Source organism: Phyllostomus hastatus, unplaced genomic scaffold (assembly GCF_019186645.2).
Source record: "Phyllostomus hastatus isolate PE091 unplaced genomic scaffold, TTU_PhHast_1.1 phas_scaffold_182, whole genome shotgun sequence".
Classification (NCBI taxonomy): domain Eukaryota; kingdom Metazoa; phylum Chordata; class Mammalia; order Chiroptera; family Phyllostomidae; genus Phyllostomus; species Phyllostomus hastatus.
In genome coordinates, this window is record NW_025334013.1 from 13716415 (window position 1) to 13734100 (window position 17686).

Consider the following 17686-nt stretch of genomic DNA (forward strand, 5'->3'; position numbering starts at 1 on the left):
AATTACAGTGAGGATCACTGCGGCGTTCGGTTCCACAACAGATTCAACAGATAATTTGCTGACCAAGTGCAAAGCCCGCTTCCTGGGCTCGGGAGGAAGCTCTGAGGCCGGGCCCTGGACGGGGCCTCCTGGGGGACTTCTGGGAGGAGGAGGAGGAGGTGAGATTGAAGAGCGTCGCTTAGGAGTAGGAGCCCCCGCAGTCCCAGAAGCCCTAGCCCCAAGGCAGGCCTGAGCCCTCTCCGGGGCTCCCCGAGGGGGAGGGGAGAGGTCTGCAGTCCGAGGCACGTTTCCGTGGCTCCTTAACCTGGAAGCCCCTTCTGGCTCCACCGCCTCTGAGTCTCCGAAGCAATTTAAGGATATCATCGCTCCTCCTGATGTCAGGTTTCCTCTCAAGTTGGTGGAGTTGTACAAATTAACCTGATTTTAGCTGTTACAATAAAGAGGTAGGATTTTTTTTTAAGTGACACGATATCTTTCCGGATGGAACTCCTCTCAAGCCCTGAGGTTTTCAGAACGGGTTTAGTGGAGAGAGACCCCCGCGAGCTCCCCGGTGGTCCCTGCAGCAGAGGAGTCCAGGTCCACGGGTGAGCTGGGAGCTGCCTGGCTGGGTGGCCTTTGGGCCTCCGGACCCCCTGGGCTGGCGCTCTGCCTGGAGCAGGTAATGGTGGGATTAGCCCCTTTGAAACTCCCACCCGCACTGGCAGCGCCCCGGCCAGATGCAGGGCACGTTGTGGTGAGCACGGCGGGCCCGGGGCCTCGTTCACCAGGGCCTGCCCCCAGGACCCTCTGGTCCGGGAGGAACGTCAGGCACTCGGGCCGAAAGTAGGCCCAAGCGTTCCAGGCACTGAGACTGAGCAGGGACCACGGAAGCGGGGGTGGGGGGAGTGGTCACTTCTGTGTGAGTATGTGTGTGTGCTCGCACGCGCACATGTGGCCGTGTGCAGAGGCCCCAGAAGGCTTTGTCGAAGAGATGGCTGAAACGTATCTTGAAAGAGCTGGGCAGGCTGACAAAGGCGAGAAGGCATCCCGGGAAGAAGGCACGGCCCAGGCAAAGGCCCAGAGGAAGGGAGCAACCTGCTGGGTGGAGGCCTGACCCGTCCTTTAGCTATGCCCGGGGATGGGAGTGGCAGGCGGCCCTGGAGGAGGCTGCCGGCTCGGCCGCGGGAGCCCGTGAGGGTTTGAGCCGGCAGTGCCAGCGTCGGGTGTCATTGCAGGGAGTCAGTCCCTCAGCTGGGAGCATCCCCATTCCCCGCACGGCCAATGCGTCCTTGTCCTTCAGGCCACAAGTCAAATAGCATCTCCTGCCTCCTTCCTGGGGGAGGTTGCTCCTCCCACCATCCTCTTTATTTCCCTCTTGGAAGTGTGGCAGCCTGCGTACTACGTGCCCCCCCGCCCCAAGTGCCACTCCTTGAAGGCAGGGACTGTGGGGATCGTGCTCACGACCGTGTCTCCCGTGCCCAGATCAGTGCCCGGCGCAGGGCAGGTGCCCGTGCCTCCTGGTGGAAGGAGTGATGACCGCATCGGCAGGCAGGGCTGGAGGCCACTGAGGTCGCCCAGATGAGGGACGAGGCAGAGGCTGCAGAGAGGGCCGCACAGGAGACAAGTCCGTGCTGGCCGCAGTGACAGAGGCAGGGGGCCTGCAGTTCCTAAATGGTCAGCATTGCAGGAGGAGCTCGTAAAACCCGGATGTCCCGCCTCCCCCCAATACCACCCCACCCCCCACCCACTCTTCTGCCCCTTTCCACCCAGTGTCTCGTTTCCAGTTTCTGCCCACTCTCCTTCTCTGTCCCATTTTCCCGTCCCACCCAAGGGACATCCCTGGGGTGTGGATGTCCCTTTGATTCGTAGCCTCTTGGCTCCTGTGGCTGGTGTCTCACACAAGGCTAGTGTCCTGGGAAGGACAGGGTCAGGCTGGAGACAGGGCCCTGGGGGGAGGGGCGGTTGCAGCAGGGGCTTTTCCTGGTGCCGACTTCAACTTCCGGGCTGGCACTCAGGTGTCAGGGACCCCGCCTCAGCGCTGCCTTCAGCTGGGTGTGCAACCCTGTGCAAGTCACAGGCGCTCTCCGTGCGTGAGTCCGTCCCTCACCAGTGTGGGCAGGACCGGGTGCTGCTGAAGGTCTGCACCTCCATCCCTCGGAGGGACCCCCAGGAAGCCCTGGGCCAGAGCGGGAGCTGTCCCCGAGACCCGCCGGCTTACCTGCAGCCCCCTCTCTTCCACAGCCTGTGAGCTGGGCTTCTACAAGTCAGCCCCCGGGGACCAGCTCTGTGCCCGCTGCCCTCCCCACAGCCACTCGGCGTCTCCGGCCACCCAGGCCTGTCGCTGTGACCTCAGCTACTACCGCGCAGCCCTAGACCCGCCGTCGGCAGCCTGCACCCGTGAGTACCACCCCGGGGCCCCAGAACCCACGTACGTAAGGGATGCTTGGGGGCGTGTGCACGTGTGTGTGTGCACATCTGGGTGCCTGTAGGGGACTCCTCACCTACGTCCCAGCAGAGCTTGCAGGAACACACCTTGTGAGCTCAGCGTGTGCACTCTGGCCCTGCAAGGGAGTGTGTATCTGGCACAGGCGTGGTGGTGCGTGTGTGTGCCTGGGCGCCTGAGGGGACTCCGAAGGCGTCCTGCCTACAGGGCCGCGAGACTGTCTTGACTTTCTGCTGATGCGGCTCCTCCACTGCCTCCTGTCCCCTAGTGCGAAGGGGCCTCCCACCCTTCCGTCCCAGCTGGGGAGGGACCACGGCCAGCTCAGCCAGCCCTGGGCTCTTGTGGTGGGGCAAGGGGCACTTCATGAGGTTCTAGCCGACTTTGCCCCGGGGTTTACCCCAAGCTGATCCCCATCTTTCCCTCCCCCGCCTCCAATACCACCCAGCCCCAGGCCGCGTCCGTGCACAGGGCGAGCGAGGGCCCGAGTGCACTCATACCACGCAGGTGCACACATGCGCACACTGTCTCTCCCTCCACCGCTCTGCCCAGGCCGAGCATTTCTCCGGGTGGGGCCTGCCGGGGCGGAAAGGATGTCCGCTGACTGGACTCTGCTTTCTGCCCAGTTTCACAGTGCAGGTTCCAGAAATCTTAAGACCAGGCTTTTAGTTACTCCTCACCCTCAGGTTCTAAGATTCTCTAAGATTCTGAGATTCTACAGTTCTGTTTTCTTAAGATCGGAGATTGCCCTGCTGGGATTCTGAGAGTTGGAATTCTGAGGCCCAGGGGTCTTCACAGCCCCCACCCCAGGCCCGCCTGGCCCAAATCCCCACCCCCAGGGGCCTGCCCCGACCCCACCCCTCCCTCCAAGGTCCTTGTGTGGCCCAGACAGGGGCTCTCACCTTGGGGGAGGGGCGGACCGGGGTCCCCCGCTGGGCTTCCGGGGCCTCCACTCTGCTCTAGGCAAGTGCTCAGTGGCCTTGACATGAACTTCAGCACAGGGGGTAAAGGAGTGGGGGGCAGGGCACAAATGACCGGGCATTTCACACCCCGGGTGGCTTTGGGGCGCCCCCAGGGCCGTGCTGTCTCCCTCTGGCTCTGATGAGAATCGGGGAGCACAAGCCCCAGGATCCCTGTGGCCCAGTGGAGGAGGAGGCCTTGTTTTTTTGTGCCCAGACTACGCCGCCATGGTCCTGGCCCAACGTCAGAGACACTGCCTCCGCCCTTGGGGAGCTGCTGAAGGGCAGAGTAGGGGTGACCTCACCCTTAGGGAGCCCCAAATATCATGGGGGAGCCAGAGACCTTCCATGGTGGGGTGGGGAAAACTGGGCCACCCCAAGTAAGTACCCCCCACCCCGCTTGTCATCCTGTGCTCCCCAGGGCCGCCCTCGGCACCAGTGAATCTGATCTCCAGTGTGAATGGGACATCCGTGACCCTGGAGTGGGCCCCTCCCCTGGACCCGGGCGGCCGCAGCGACATCACCTACAATGCCGTGTGCCGCCGCTGCCCCTGGGCGTTGGGCCGCTGCGAGAAGTGCGGGGGCGGCACCCGCTTCGTGCCCCAGCAGACGAGCCTGGTGCAGGCCAGCCTGCTGGTGGCCAACCTGCTGGCGCACATGAACTACTCCTTCTGGATCGAGGCCGTCAACGGCGTGTCGGACCTGAGCCCCGAGCCCCGCCGGGCCGCGGTCGTCAACATCACCACGAACCAGGCAGGTAGGCGGAGACGCTCTGTCCCCCAGCTTCCCGGGCCCCTCGCCCTCCCGGGTGCTGCCACGGCCTCGCTGTGGCCTTGATCTAGTGCCCACCCCTCTGGCTCTGCCCTCCTCACCAGGGCCTGGAGCTGCAGGCTCCCTTAGCAACGTAGGTCGCGTCCTGTGACCCAGAAAGCACAGAGGCAGGAGGTCATGGCCATTAGAAGCCTGGGCCCCAGAACTTTCCCTCGTCGCCACTGTTTCTGCCCTGGTGTACCAGCATGCCGAGCGCCGCCGCCATCTTTCCCGAATGCCCTTTTCAGGGCCCATGCCTCCGAGTCCACTTTTATCCCCACGTTTATGTCACCAGCGCAGGCCTCCCCTGAGGTCCAGCTGCCCACTCCCTTCTCCACTCAGATGTGTGTCAGACAAGCAAGCCCCCAAACCTGCCCTTCCCATGGGCCCCCATCTCAGGAAATGGCACCGCCATCCATGGGGTCACTCAAGCCCCAAGCCCTGGACTCTCTCTCTGTCCTGCCACGTCCACCCTCCAGCCAGTCCCACTGGGTCTCCACACTCAGTGTCCCCACCAGCTCCGTCCGTCTTAGTGGGCTCAGGCTGCTGGAATGAAACACCATAGGCTGCTGGCTCCAACCACAGGAATTGACCGCTCACAGTTCTAGAGGCCAGAAGTCCAAGATCAAGGTGCTGGCTGACTTGGTTCCTGGTGAGAGCCCTCTTCCTGGTTGTAGGTGGCAGCCTCCTTGCTGTGGCCCTACATGGCAGAGAGAGAGAGAGAGAGAGAGAGGGAATAAGCGTTCCGGTGTCTCTCTTATAAAGGCACTAATCTCAACAAAAGGGTCCCCCCCCATACCGCCATGCCCTCCTCTGAACCTAATTACCTACCCAAGCTCCCAGCTCCAGCGATCTCATTGGAGGTTAGGGCTTCGATATGTTAATTTGTTGGGGTGGAGGGGACACAATTACATCCATAGCACCGTCCATGTGCCCATCACGTGTTGCCTGGACAACCACAGGAGCCCCCTCCCACCGTGTCTCATGATTGGTTCTCACTCCACATCCTGAGTGAGTTTTGAAAGTGTGAGAGGTGCCCTTTTCTTCACATCCTCTTCCACACGTATTTCTGGTCTTACTGATCATACTCATCCCAGCCGCTGTGAGGTGGTACCTTATCGCGGTTTTGGTTTGCATTTCCCTTACAGCTAGTGATGCTGAGCATCCCTTCACGTATCTGTTGGTCGTCTGCCCAAGTCTTCTTTGAAGAATTGCCTGTTTAGGTCCTCTGCCCATTTTTTAATGAGACAGTTTGTTTTTCTGTCATTGAGTTGTATGAGTTATTTATGTATATGGGATATTAACCCCTTATCGGAGTTATCGATCTGCAAATATCTTCTCCCATTTGGTTGGATGACTAAATTTATGTAATGTTATTCGCCAATGTTACCCCAGTAAGTTTAATTTAAAATAGAAAAAAAGTGAGACCAGGTCATACGGAAGCCCTTTGACAATTTCAGCCTGAGCTCACGTGCGGTTCAGACCCGCCCACGGGCCCCAGGCCCCGCCCACCTCTCCAGCCGCGCCCCACCCACTCCGGCCCGGTGGCCCCCTTTCAGCCACACGGGCCTCCACTTCCCCTCCTTGAACACACCACGCCCTCCCCGTCCCTGGGCCTTGGCCTTGCTTCTCCCTCGCAGTGACACACTCCTCCCTGTGCCGTCCCCATGGCTGGCTCCTTCCGTGCTCCGCTCACCTGGCGCCCCCGTCTCCGGGAGGCCTACCCCGCCGGCCCAGTTAAGGTGGTCCTCCCACCCCGTTCCCTCCTGGCCCCTGTGGGCGGTCCTTCCCATCACGGCTCCCTCTTCCTGTCTCTCAGGGCCCTTCACCGACTGGTCCAGGTTTGTCCTCAGAGACCACTTGCTCCTCCCACCGCCCTCACCTCTTCTCCGCAACACCCCCTTTCCCTGAAGCCATCTCTGGTGCCCTGCCCAGTGCCCTCCCACCTGGGATCCCGATCCCCCTGTGCGTCTGCCCGGCTCACAGCTATTGTCTGGGAGATAGATGTCTTCCTCTTTCAGAAGCATTAGTGTTCCTGGCTCCATGTGTGTCCCTCGCATCCAGTGGTCTCACCTCTTCCTGACAGGGGGTGCCCGCTGGGTTTCTGGCTTAGCCGCCCTCTGGATGGGGAAGCTGCCTCCGTGGTGCCCCAGCCAGCAAGAGGGGGCCGTGCTGTACACCCTACCCAAGCCCCAGGCTGTGGGGTCACCTGCATACTACACCCTCCAACTTAACTCTGGAGTTGTTTTTTCATTTTCCATGTTAAAGTCATCCACATTTATTGGGCACATACTGTGTATGGTCCCCGCCTTCAGGGGACTCCCAGGCCGGCCAGGGGACAAGATGCCCAGATACGAGGCAGGTGGGAGACACAGGAGGTGCAGGGCTGAGCAGAGGAGGAAGAGGAGGCCTGGGGGGTGGCAAGGGGGAGGGGGTTGCATCCCTGCGGGCACTTCCCTGTTTGGCTGTGGCCGGGTCTGTCTCTGACCCTTTGCAGCAGACCACCCTCCGGGATAACTGCACTGGACACGGGAGTGAGGGAGAAGGTGGGTGGAGGAGGGAATGGGCGGATGAGCCCGTGGGCGAGAGGTGAATGGGCGTCAGAGTGTGGCTGCGAGGATGCTTGAGCTCAGGTGGGCCGGGCTCTGCTCCCATCCTGTCCCTGATCATCGGAGCTCCCCCGGTCACACCTCTAAACCCAGCAATGAGGGCACGAGTCCCTCCATTCATGCCTCCCTTCCTTCTCCTCTCCTGCTTCCTTCCCCGAGCTCCTGAGAGCTGCCCCACGGAGGGCTGGGGGTGGGAGACTTGGAGGTAGAGACATCGGTGACAGGGCCCCAGGGTGGACAGGAGCAGCTGCTTGTTGAGGTGGTGGGGTCCTGCATGCCCAGTGGAGGGGGCTGGCCAGAGAGGAGGAGGCAGTGGAAGCTGGGGCCCTTCGACCCTGTCTGGGTCAAGCCAAGCCCAGCGTCCCAGACCAGAGGCAGGCTGTGCAGAGCCTGGGTGACTGACCAGAGGTGGCAGCCTATGATTTGCCGGGAGGGCTGGAGGGGGCTGGCTCTCCTGGGGCAGAGGCAGGACAGCCAGCAAGCTGAGCATGCAGGGCCTGGGAAGGGGTGGGACAGAGGCCAGCCCTGGGGATTGTCACCCATCCACCTGAGCAAGGCTGCCTCCCTCCCTAGCCCCGTCCCAGGTGGTGGTGATCCGCCAGGAGTGGGCAGGCCAGACCAGCGTCTCGCTGCTGTGGCAGGAGCCTGAACAGCCCAATGGCATCATCCTGGAGTACGAGATCAAGTACTACGAGAAGGTACCGGCCCTCCGGCAGGGAGGAAGGGGGGAAGGGAACCAGGCAGGGGTTCCCTTGGCTGACTGCCCCTCCTGTGGACAGGACAAGGAGATGCAGAGCTACTCCACCCTCAAAGCCGTCACCACCAAGGCCACCGTCTCGGGCCTCAAGCCGGGTACCCGCTACGTGTTCCAGGTCAGAGCCCGCACCTCAGCAGGCTGCGGCCGCTTCAGCCAGGCCATGGAGGTGGAGACCGGGAAACCCCGTGAGTGCAGGGAGCGGGGCGGGCAGGGGAGCGGGGCCAGGCCGGGCTCCAGGCCCTGCGGTCGGAGGAAGGGAACTTGCTGAGCAGGTGCTTGTGCTAGGCTAGCGTTTTTACAGCTAAAAATAACTGAGGCTCAAAGAAGGAGAGTGACTTGCCCAAGGCAACTGAGCTGGCAACAGCCCACGAACACGGGCTTTTGCTGAACATCGGTGTGACTTGCAGGCACCGTGATGCCCCTGGTAGCAGGGTAACCACCTTACCCTGGTCCCAGAGGCCCTCCGGGGAGTGCGCGTTATCCCCACCCCATTTGACAGACAAGCAAAATGAGGGTCAGAGCAGGGAAGTGACCTGCCCAAGGTCACCCAGCACTGCAGGATTTGAACCTGGCCGGTTTGGGGACAAATTCTGCGCCCCTTCCCCAGTATCCTCCTGCGCCAGAGCAGTGGTCCTCACGGGCAGTCCGGGACCAGCACCATCAGCAGCGCCTGGGAGCTGTCAGAGACGCTGATTCTCACAATCAGTGGGTTCTATCGAGCCCGCGGGGTGGTTCTAAGGCACGTTCAGGCCTGAGCCCCCCACACCCCATCTCCAGCCAGCCAGGGTCTTTTCCTGCACTCGGGCACCCTCCAGGGGGCGGCGCCACGATGGAGAGGCTCGAGGCTGAGGGAGGACCCTGCTCGCCCGCACTCCCTCGGTACTCGTGCATCTGAAGTGCCCCTCGGGCCGGCGCCACGCTGAGACTGCAGACGGGAGTCCTGCCCGCCGCATCCCATTTACTGTGCAGCTCCGAGGAACAGCCTCAGTTTTCTCTCTGAAAATGGAAGACAGTATCTCCCAGGAAGGGCCGCGGGATGGTTGGCTGAGACTGGAATGTGCAGCCCTCCACGGGCGTTTTTTGACTCACGTTACAGATGAGATAGCTGAGGCTCAGAGAGGTCTAGGGACTCCTTCCAGGTCACACAGCCCCAGGAAGTGGTGGCACCGGGCTGGGGAGCCAGGAAGCCCCAGGCAGCGGGGTTGTGAAGGAGAAGCTTAGCAGAGGCGAGGCGGGGCAGAGGAAGCAGGGGCCTGTGTCCTGCCCTGGGGCTGACTCACCGTGGAGGGGGCTGCCCACCGGGCCAGGGAGGGCCGCCGAGCCCCAGGCCGACACCAAGGCTGAGAGGCAGCCCCACCTCCCCGGTTCCCCAGCAGGGCCGCGCTACGACACCAGGACCATCGTGTGGATCTGCCTGACACTCATCACCGGCCTGGTTGTGCTTCTGCTCCTGCTCATCTGCAAGAAGCGGTGGGTGGCCCTGGGCCCTCGGCCCCCAGGCCCCTCCCTGGGGCGCCGTGTCTCCAGCCTGTGCCCGGGTCTGGGCTCACTTACAGATGCACCTGTTCTTCTTTCCTCCTTCTTGAAAGGACACTTCTCTCTTGCCTCCCATGCCCTGGCCCACCCCCCATTTTTGACCATGTCTCCATATCCTCCATCCCCGCCAGCCCCTTTCCTCCAAACAACTTCTAAAGGCTGGGGGACCCGGGGCTCATCCCAGGCCCTTCCCTCTTTCCTGTTGACCCAGGTCCATCTTTTCTGAGTGACGTTATCAGGGCCCGTGGCTTTGACCTCCACTCTCGTGCTGACACCCCCCAACTCCCATCACCAGTGCAGACCTCTCCCCTGAGGTCAGGTGGGCCACTCCACTCGAGTGTGTTTTAGGCAAACAAGCCCCCCGCAACCTGCACCTCCGCGGGCCTCCCCATCGTAGGGCGTGGCACCACCGCTCATGCCACAGGATGGCGTCCAAGCCCCAACCCCAGTTGTCATCCTCCACCTACACGTCCACCCACAGCCAGTCCCACCGGGTGCCCCTCCCACACCCACCTCCATCTCCTTTAACCCCAGTGCTGGTCCGGCGAGGTAGGGGCTCTGGCCTTGTTTCGCAGGTGAGTGAGTTGGAGACCAGAGAGGTCAGGCCGCCGGCCAGACAGACGCCAGAGCTGGGACTTGAACCCAGTGTGTGTCGAAGCAAACAGCTGTTCCCAGTCACTGTCCCGTGTCCCCCTCCATTCCAGCGGGGGAGGAGCGGGGACAGCGAGCTCCCATGCGAGCTCTGCTGAGGGTCCCAGGCAGTGAGAAGCCGAAGGCTGGTCCAACAGGGGGAGACACTGAGGCCCGGGGGAGGGAAGGAGCTTGCCAAGACCACACAGCAGAGCTGGCCTTGGAAGCCTCGTCTCTCAGCCCCCACCAGGGACAGTTTCATATAAAATCTGCCTAACACCCGCAGAATTTGCCAGGAAGGGCAAGTGGACTCCACTTTGCAAATTATGAAGGGTTCATAAACATCCGGATGTCACCGTCCAGCTGAATGGAGAGCCTGAGGGTGGGGGCTCCCCCCAGCAGGGACAGGGGCTGGGGTGCCGGGTGCTGCCCTGAAAGGGGCAGGGGAGGAGGGGGATGAGTCCTGGCTTTTCCCTGAATGGGGTCGGGGCTGGGCCCAGGGCGGTGTGGCCTCGGGCTGAGCGTGCCGTCCTCCGTCCTCGCAGTCACTGCGGCTACAGCAAGGCCTTCCAGGACTCGGATGAGGAGAAGATGCACTATCAGAACGGGCAGGGTGAGTGCAGGGGCCCTGGGTTCAGAGGGCAGCGAGGAGGTCACGGGGCTGGGGGCATGGGCACCAGTGCTGGTCTGGGAGTGGGAGGGAAAAGGTGCCCTCAGGAAAGACCAGAGCCCGAGGGTGCCGCCCTCTTCCCCTTTCGTGGGCCCGCAGACCCCACTGAGGATGCCAGGGCCCCTCTTCCCAGGGACATGCACAGACATGTGTGCTCGCCCACAATTTTGCGTCCGATTTTCGGGAGGTTCCCATGTTCTTGGACAAGACCCCCTGCTAGAAAGAGTTTTTTCAGGACTCTGCAGAGACCCCAGAAAACAAGGCAAATATGGGGGTGCCCTCCTCCATCTCCCGCTTTTTTGGGCCCATCTATATGTTTGTGTCAATCACGGTACCGGTTCCCATTGAGCCTGAATGCGGCAGCCTCAGAATCCTTCTTAACACTGTTGTCTAGAAAACGGCTCTCAACCAACCTACCGTATATTTTGGACTATAAGATGCACTTTTCCCTCCCAAACTTGGGAGGAGTAATGGTTGTTAATGCTGCTGTTGAGTTCTGTTTACATTTACAGTGGTGAAATCTTATGTTATTTATGTTATTAAATATTTTAATACATTTTTTGCTTCAAAATGTTTTTTCCTATTTTCCTCAAAAACCTAGGTGTGTCTTATGGCCCAAAAAATGCGGGTAAGCTGGCACTTGCCATGAAATCCTTTCGCTACATCCCTACCCCAGAACTATCTAGAACGACCTTAGGACTCTGGAAGCGACCCCGTAAAGTGATAGGCATGCTCCAAACTCACTGGAGACGCCAAAGGCCTCTGGAGACTCCAGAGCCACTCCACAGAGACCCTGCTTTCTTTCACACGGCAAGCACTTATTGTGCACCCAGTATTTGCCACCACACCCTATCACACGGCAAGCACTTATTGTGCACCCAGTGTTTGCCACCACATCCTGAGATGCCCAGAGAGGCTCTTCACCCTGCCTGCCCCCAGACCTGCCCAGGCCCATGGGATGCTGGGAGGGAAAGTCCTCCTGGACCCCGCTGAAGGCCCTTCTGCTGTGGCCCCTCAGCACCTCCACCTGTCTTCCTGCCCCTGCACCACCCCCCGGGGAAGATGCTGGAGCCCCAGTTCTATGCAGAACCCCACACCTACGAGGAGCCGGCCCTGGTGGGCCGTGGTTTCACCCGAGAGATTGAGGCCTCTAGGATCCACATCGAAAAAATCATCGGCTCCGGTGAGCCTGAGGGTCATGAGGGTGGGAACACCACAGAGGGGCACCCAGGGCAGAGGGAGAGGGAGACCGAGGGGCCTGGTGTGGCTGGCCCACGGGGGCACTCCGGTGTGTGGCCCTGGGGGAGTGTGGGGTGGGGGACCCTGGGCTGACGGAGGAGGGTCCCACTGCCCACCCCATGCCTGCCCCACCCGGGGTCCGCAGGAGAGTCGGGGGAAGTCTGCTACGGGCGGCTGCGGGTGCCGGGGCAGCGGGACGTGCCCGTGGCCATCAAGGCCCTCAAAGCCGGCTACACGGAGAGACAGCGGCAGGACTTCCTCAGTGAGGCGTCCATCATGGGTCAGTTTGACCACCCCAACATCATCCGCCTGGAAGGCGTCGTCACGCGAGGTAGGTTCCAGGCAAGGCAGCCTCACCCTGCAGGGCCCCTGTTGCCCAGGACAGGGCTCTGGGTCTGTCCCCCCTGCTCTGCCTGTGCCCTGGCTCAGTCCCCGGGTGAATCGGTCGGGAAGGGCGCCCAGAGCCACCCCAGCGGGAGCCCCAGGCTCCCTGGGCCCTCTGTGCTGGCCCAGCCCCTGGTGGGGGACGTGCTCCCGGGGTGTCTGATCAGCAGCCCCGGCCCCCCCACCAAGAGCCACCACCTCCCCACCCGCTTCCCCAGGCCGCCTGGCGATGATCGTGACCGAGTACATGGAGAACGGCTCTCTGGACACCTTCCTGAGGGTGCGTGCCCCTTCAGCGTCCCCGCGGGCTGGGGGAGGGAAGGGCAGCCTGGGTGTGGGGAGGTGATGTGAGGCCTGCAACCCCCCTCTCCCCACCCCGGAGCCTGGACCCTGCAGCCCTGGGGGAGGGGAACCAGGCACAGAGTCTTAACAGTCGCCAGTCAGACGGCCTTTAGCCCCATCACGTGTCCCGTGTTACACGGGGCGCTGTCACGCTGCCACAGGTGCAGAGAACCCGCCCAGGCGGGAGGCATGGCAGGTGTCCCGGAACCCCGTAGATTCCCAGCCCTCCCTGCTGTTTATTTGCTGGGCACTCTGAGGTCCAGGTCTTAACCTCTCTGGGCCTTCACTTCTTCCATGAAGTGGATGCTCCATGCTCGCTGCCCCACCTCCCTCTCGGGGTTGCTGAGAGTGGGAACCTGTCCCAGGCTTCCCAAGCAGCGAAGCACTTTGCAGACTGCAAAGAGCCTCCCTGCAGCCCGAACTGTTTCCTCCCCCCGCCACCCCCTGCAGACTCACGACGGGCAGTTCACCATCACGCAGCTGGTGGGCATGCTCAGGGGCGTGGGCGCCGGCATGCGCTACCTCTCAGACCTGGGCTACGTCCACCGAGACCTGGCCGCCCGCAACGTCCTGGTTGACGGCAACCTGGTCTGCAAAGTGTCTGACTTCGGGCTCTCTCGGGTGCTGGAGGACGACCCCAACGGCGCCTACACCACCACGGTACTCGGCCCACTCTCCCTGACAGGCCCAGGGAGGGGCAAGGCGGCACAGAGAGTGACCTTCCCCCCACCTGTCGTTCGGCCAAGTGGCCAATTTCTGGGTTGCCTTCTGCCTGAGGCAAGTCCTGCCTCTGCTCCGCACCCCCCCTTTCTCCTTCTGGGAAAGGTAAGCAGCCTTGCCTCCCTTCCCTCTATCGCCAGATGGCCCTGGACCCAGGGCTGGTCCCCACGACCGCTCCCCTGGAGATTCGGGGAAAGTCAGCATCTCTCTGAAACACATCCACTCCACATCTGTCTCTAAAGTGTGGCTGCATACGAGCATTTTCAAAATGCACCTCGTGGAGATCTGGGCATCCCTGCAGGGGCCTCCGGGGCCGCCCTGCAGGCGGAGGCTGAGCGGTGGGGCTCGGCCCCCAGCCCTGCCTCCTCCGTCAGAGCCCTCGCTTCGCCTCTGCCCCACGGGGCCTCTGAATAAGATTCCGCTTACCGGAAAGATCTGTGACGCCCCCTACCACCCCCCCCAAAAAAAAAGAGAGAGAAGAGGAGAAATGAGAGGAGGAGGAAGGGGAGGGGTACCCACCCAGCCATGACCTCAGCTTCGCACCTTGTCCAGGCACTGACCCCTCGACTGGTGTTTACTGAGAGTCTATGACATGCCACGCACTCACACACTCCCCTTCATTCAGTTTTCACAGCAGCTGCCTGTGTGGGGCCCCCTGATCAGCCCCCTCCCCAGGCTGCTGGCCCCGCCTCCCCCACTGGACTCCTCAGTGGGACCCGGTGGGGAGGGCCCTCAGCCTGGGAAACAGGTGCCGTGTCCAGCTCCCCGGCTCAGGCTGAGGACAGGTGCTCAACATCCCCGTGTCCCTCGCAGGGAGGGAAGATCCCCATCCGCTGGACGGCCCCTGAGGCCATCGCCTTCCGGACCTTCTCCTCGGCCAGTGACGTGTGGAGCTTTGGCGTGGTCATGTGGGAGGTGCTGGCCTACGGGGAGAGGCCCTACTGGAACATGACCAACCGTGACGTGAGTGTGGGGCCGTGGCCGGGCAGAGGCGGTGGGGGGCCTCGGAGGGCGGGCCAGCCTCGAGCCCGGCACCTCGCTCCCTCCCCAGGTCATCAGCTCCGTGGAGGAGGGGTACCGCCTGCCGGCGCCCATGGGCTGCCCCCGCGCCCTGCACCAGCTCATGCTCGACTGCTGGCACAAGGACCGGGCTCAGCGGCCTCGCTTTTCCCAGATTGTCAGCATCCTTGACGCGCTGACCTGCAACCCTGAGAGTCTCCGGGCCACGGCCACTGTCAGCAGGTGCCCGGCCCCCACCCCAGCTCTGCCCCAGCCGGCCCGGCTGCCCTCCTGGCATTGCCCTGACTCAGCCCCAACCCTAGGACAGCCTTGCCCTGACCCCTGGGCCAGACCCAGCCTGGACCCTGACCCCTGTTCTGCCGGGGCCTTCCTCGGCCCTCTCCTTTCGAGCCTGGGGTCTGGCCCCTCAAACCCTTTGCCCACCACTGAGCCTGGATGGAGGCCGAGGGAGGCTAATGGCAGGGTCCTCGAAGAAGGCAGAGGTCCTGGCAGGCCACTTACCAAGGCCCCTGTGCTTCAGGTGTCCAGCCCCCGCCTTTGCCCAGAGCTGCTTTGACCTCCGGGGGAGCGGGGGTGGCAGTGGCGGCCTCACCGTGGGGGACTGGCTGGACTCCATCCGCATGGGCCGCTACCGGGACCACTTCGCTGCAGGTGGTTACTCGTCTCTGGGCATGGTGCTTCGAATGAACGCCCAGTAAGTGGTGGTCCCATGGGGGCTGGGCGGGGGAGAGGGCAGAGGGCCAGCGGTGGCTCCAGGGGTTCAGCGTGTCCCTGTCCCCATGGCCCTCAGCCCCCCAGGCCAGTCAGGCCAACACCGCCCTCTTTTCACAGGGACGTGCGTGCCCTCGGCATCACCCTCATGGGCCACCAGAAGAAGATCCTGGGCAGCATCCAGACCATGAGGACCCAGCTCACCAGCACCCAGGGGCCCCGCCGGCACCTCTGACCAATGCACGCCAGCCCTGGGTCCTGCCAGCTGTCGGAGGACTTGCAGGGGTGGCCGGTGGTCCGGGCAGCCCCAGGCTTCTGCTCCTGCTCCTTGGCTGCCTTCCCGTCGGACACCCACGAGGCCGAGGACTGCCCCCCAGGGCCTAGAATCGTCGGGGTCAGGCCACCTGCAGAGGGACCTTTGGTGCCCAGCATGGCTGGGACCCCTGGCCCAGGACAGGGGCCTCAACGCCACTGAGCCCAACGGAGACATCAGTCACCTGCCTCTGTGTGTGTGAGCCTGTGTGCACACACGTGTGCTCCTGTGTTTTCTCACAAGGCCATGGGACCACGTGTGTGTGTGTCCACCCACCGGGTCCCAGAGTGGACGTGTCAGCTAGGGCATGAGGGCTCATCCACTAAGACAGGGACACGAGTACACGTGACTGCAGGTGGCATGTCGTGGGTGAGGATGGTGTCACAAGCCTGTGAGCGGAGACCCTGGTGTGACACTGCCTGCGGAACACGGGCCCAGGCCCCAGCACCCGCAGGGACTGAAGCGAGGCTCAGACCCACCTCCCCCTGGCCTGGAGGCCGGAGCCAAAGGCCGCCTCTGACCCCACACCAGCACCAGACCCGCCCTTGTCCCCACCCCGGGGGAGCCCACTCCCGGCTCTATCTCAGGTCCCAGCCCTCCCTCCAGCCGGTGGGGGCCACCTGCAGCCTCCACCTGGCTTCCACCACTGCTTCAACGGGAAAACAGGGTTCCCGGCCAGCGCCCCTGGCCACCTCTGCGTGGGCATCACCGCAGGGTACATGAGATGCCCGCAGCTGGACTTGGCTGCCTGGCTAGGGGCCCGGAGCCACCAAATTCCCTCTCGTCTCTGATGTCCCCCTCAGCCCAGGGCTCCTTTCTTGTGAGTCCCCCTGCCCCCCTCACCGCCCCCCAGCCCCACGCCTGGAATCAGGGACCATACGATCCTAGAGCTTTGGAGCCCCAAGCACCGCTCCTGCACCACCGGGGCACCCCCAGGGAGTGAGCGTGTCTTGTCCAAGGTCACAGAGCAGCCAAGTTTCTGAGCCACACCTCCTCCCAGGGCTTTTCCCCTACACCCTCCCACCAGAACAGCTGTGCGTGGGAGGGGGCTTCCGACCCCCCCCCCGCCCCGAGCCGTCAGAGACTGACCCTCTCCCTTACGGCCCACCAGGGTATGTAAATATCTTTTTTCTACCATGTCAGAATATTTTTTCCTCATTCCTGACAATGCAAAAATGGTCTTCAAAGCACATAAGAAGCACCCAGGGTGAGAAAGCTCCAGCCCAGGGGAAGCTGGCAGGGCTCCGAGGAACCCCAGTGGGCAGGATGCCAGGCCCCTGCTGGCCTCCAGGGAGGGCAGGCCCAGCCCCCAGCCCCTGCCCAGCCCTCCCTGCAGCCAGCAGAGCTGTTCCTCGGAGACACCAGCACTGAGCCCCTCTCCCTCCTGCAATAATTCGGGGAGTCAGCCCCCCCAGGTGCCGCAGCCAGCTCTCTACACCTCTATGTGTTACTATATAGCTGAGCTGTTCTTCCTTCCTATGGAAGTCAGAGACACGGTCAGGACACGGTCTGGGGAGGACCCTGTCTTCCTCCCACCCGCACCCCACTCTCACCCAGCTCCTGGGCTCTGGATCCTCACGCTCAGTGGGGACGCAGTGGGGCAGGCGCTTGCAACAGTGTGCCCCCGCCCTCGGCGTGAGGTGCCCCCCAGGGTCCCAGGGATCTGTTTCTCTGTGGTCTCCATCGTGAGTCTTGAACTTGCCCACAACGAGAATAAATTCTGCCTCATCTTTGCCTGTATCCCCCATTTTTTTCCATCCATACAACCTTGACACCTGGTAAGGAAGGGGCAACCTTTTGCTGTGCACCCCCCTGCCTTACACAGCCCGGGCATTTCCTCCTTCTGGTCTTCCCGTCTCTCCCAGGAGGTGAGATTCGTGCACCCAGTTTATATGTGGAGAGGCTGCGTCTCGTGGAGGTCAACTTGCCCAACGTCAAGTTCTGAGTCAGAGCCCAGGTTTGCCCAGCCCGAGCCCATGTCCCACCAGGAAACACTCCCATCAGCCCCATATTCTCTCTTCAGAGATGTGCAGACAGTGCTTCACTGGGAGCACGCCCCCTAGTGGCTGGACACGGCCCCGGCCCTGGGCTCTCCTGGGGAGGAAAGGTGCCCCTCAGAGGAGGGACAAGCATTTCATGGGAACGGCTTCCTTGGGACCCAGGGGTGCACTGAGAGACATGGGTGCTATGGGGCAGGGTAGGAAGGTGGGATGTGCGGCTGTTCCATAGTCAAGGACTCGCCTCTGCTCCAGGAGAGAGGGGACGGCACAGCAGCCAGGGTGGTGGCATCAGAGCCTGGACAAGGGAAGGGGACAGAGTCCAACTCTGTCCACTTGCATCAGGGACTCAGGCATTTGGGGGCCATGCCCCCGGGGTCTTCTTGATGAACAAGTGAATGACTCCAGCAGCCTTTCCAGCTGACAGAAAGATCTTTCCTTCCGCACCTCTCTCAAGCTGGGAAAGCGGGACAGGGAGAAAACACCTTTGTGTGTTCCTGCAACCTCAGTGATAATCCCAACAGCCCTGTGAGGTTGGTAGTATTGTCTCCACCTGCAGACGGGCACACG

General features: G+C 62.4%; 1 protein-coding gene across 4 annotated transcripts in view; it reads left to right on the forward strand.

The window, feature by feature from the left end:
• The window catches only part of EPHA8 (EPH receptor A8), a 32916-nt gene extending 16738 nt beyond the window's left edge, over positions 1 to 16178 (forward strand). Inside the window, exons 4-18 of one of the 4 annotated variants that reach the window (XM_045859786.1) lie at positions 2221 to 2376; positions 3800 to 4135; positions 7371 to 7495; positions 7577 to 7739; positions 8928 to 9024; positions 10266 to 10333; positions 10992 to 11018; positions 11409 to 11573; positions 11775 to 11960; positions 12232 to 12293; positions 12806 to 13015; positions 13889 to 14038; positions 14127 to 14317; positions 14616 to 14789; positions 14927 to 16178. In XM_045859786.1, coding sequence (XP_045715742.1) covers positions 2221 to 2376; positions 3800 to 4135; positions 7371 to 7495; positions 7577 to 7739; positions 8928 to 9024; positions 10266 to 10333; positions 10992 to 11018; positions 11409 to 11573; positions 11775 to 11960; positions 12232 to 12293; positions 12806 to 13015; positions 13889 to 14038; positions 14127 to 14317; positions 14616 to 14789; positions 14927 to 15041 — 2225 coding nt within the window. In that variant the 3' untranslated portion in view covers positions 15042 to 16178. The remainder of the gene's footprint in view (positions 1 to 2220; positions 2377 to 3799; positions 4136 to 7370; positions 7496 to 7576; positions 7740 to 8927; positions 9025 to 10265; positions 10334 to 10991; positions 11019 to 11408; positions 11574 to 11774; positions 11961 to 12231; positions 12294 to 12805; positions 13016 to 13888; positions 14039 to 14126; positions 14318 to 14615; positions 14790 to 14926) is intronic. The other 3 variants (XM_045859787.1, XM_045859788.1, XM_045859789.1) reach the window with 3 other exon arrangements.
• Positions 16179 to 17686: the final 1508 nt, after the last annotated feature.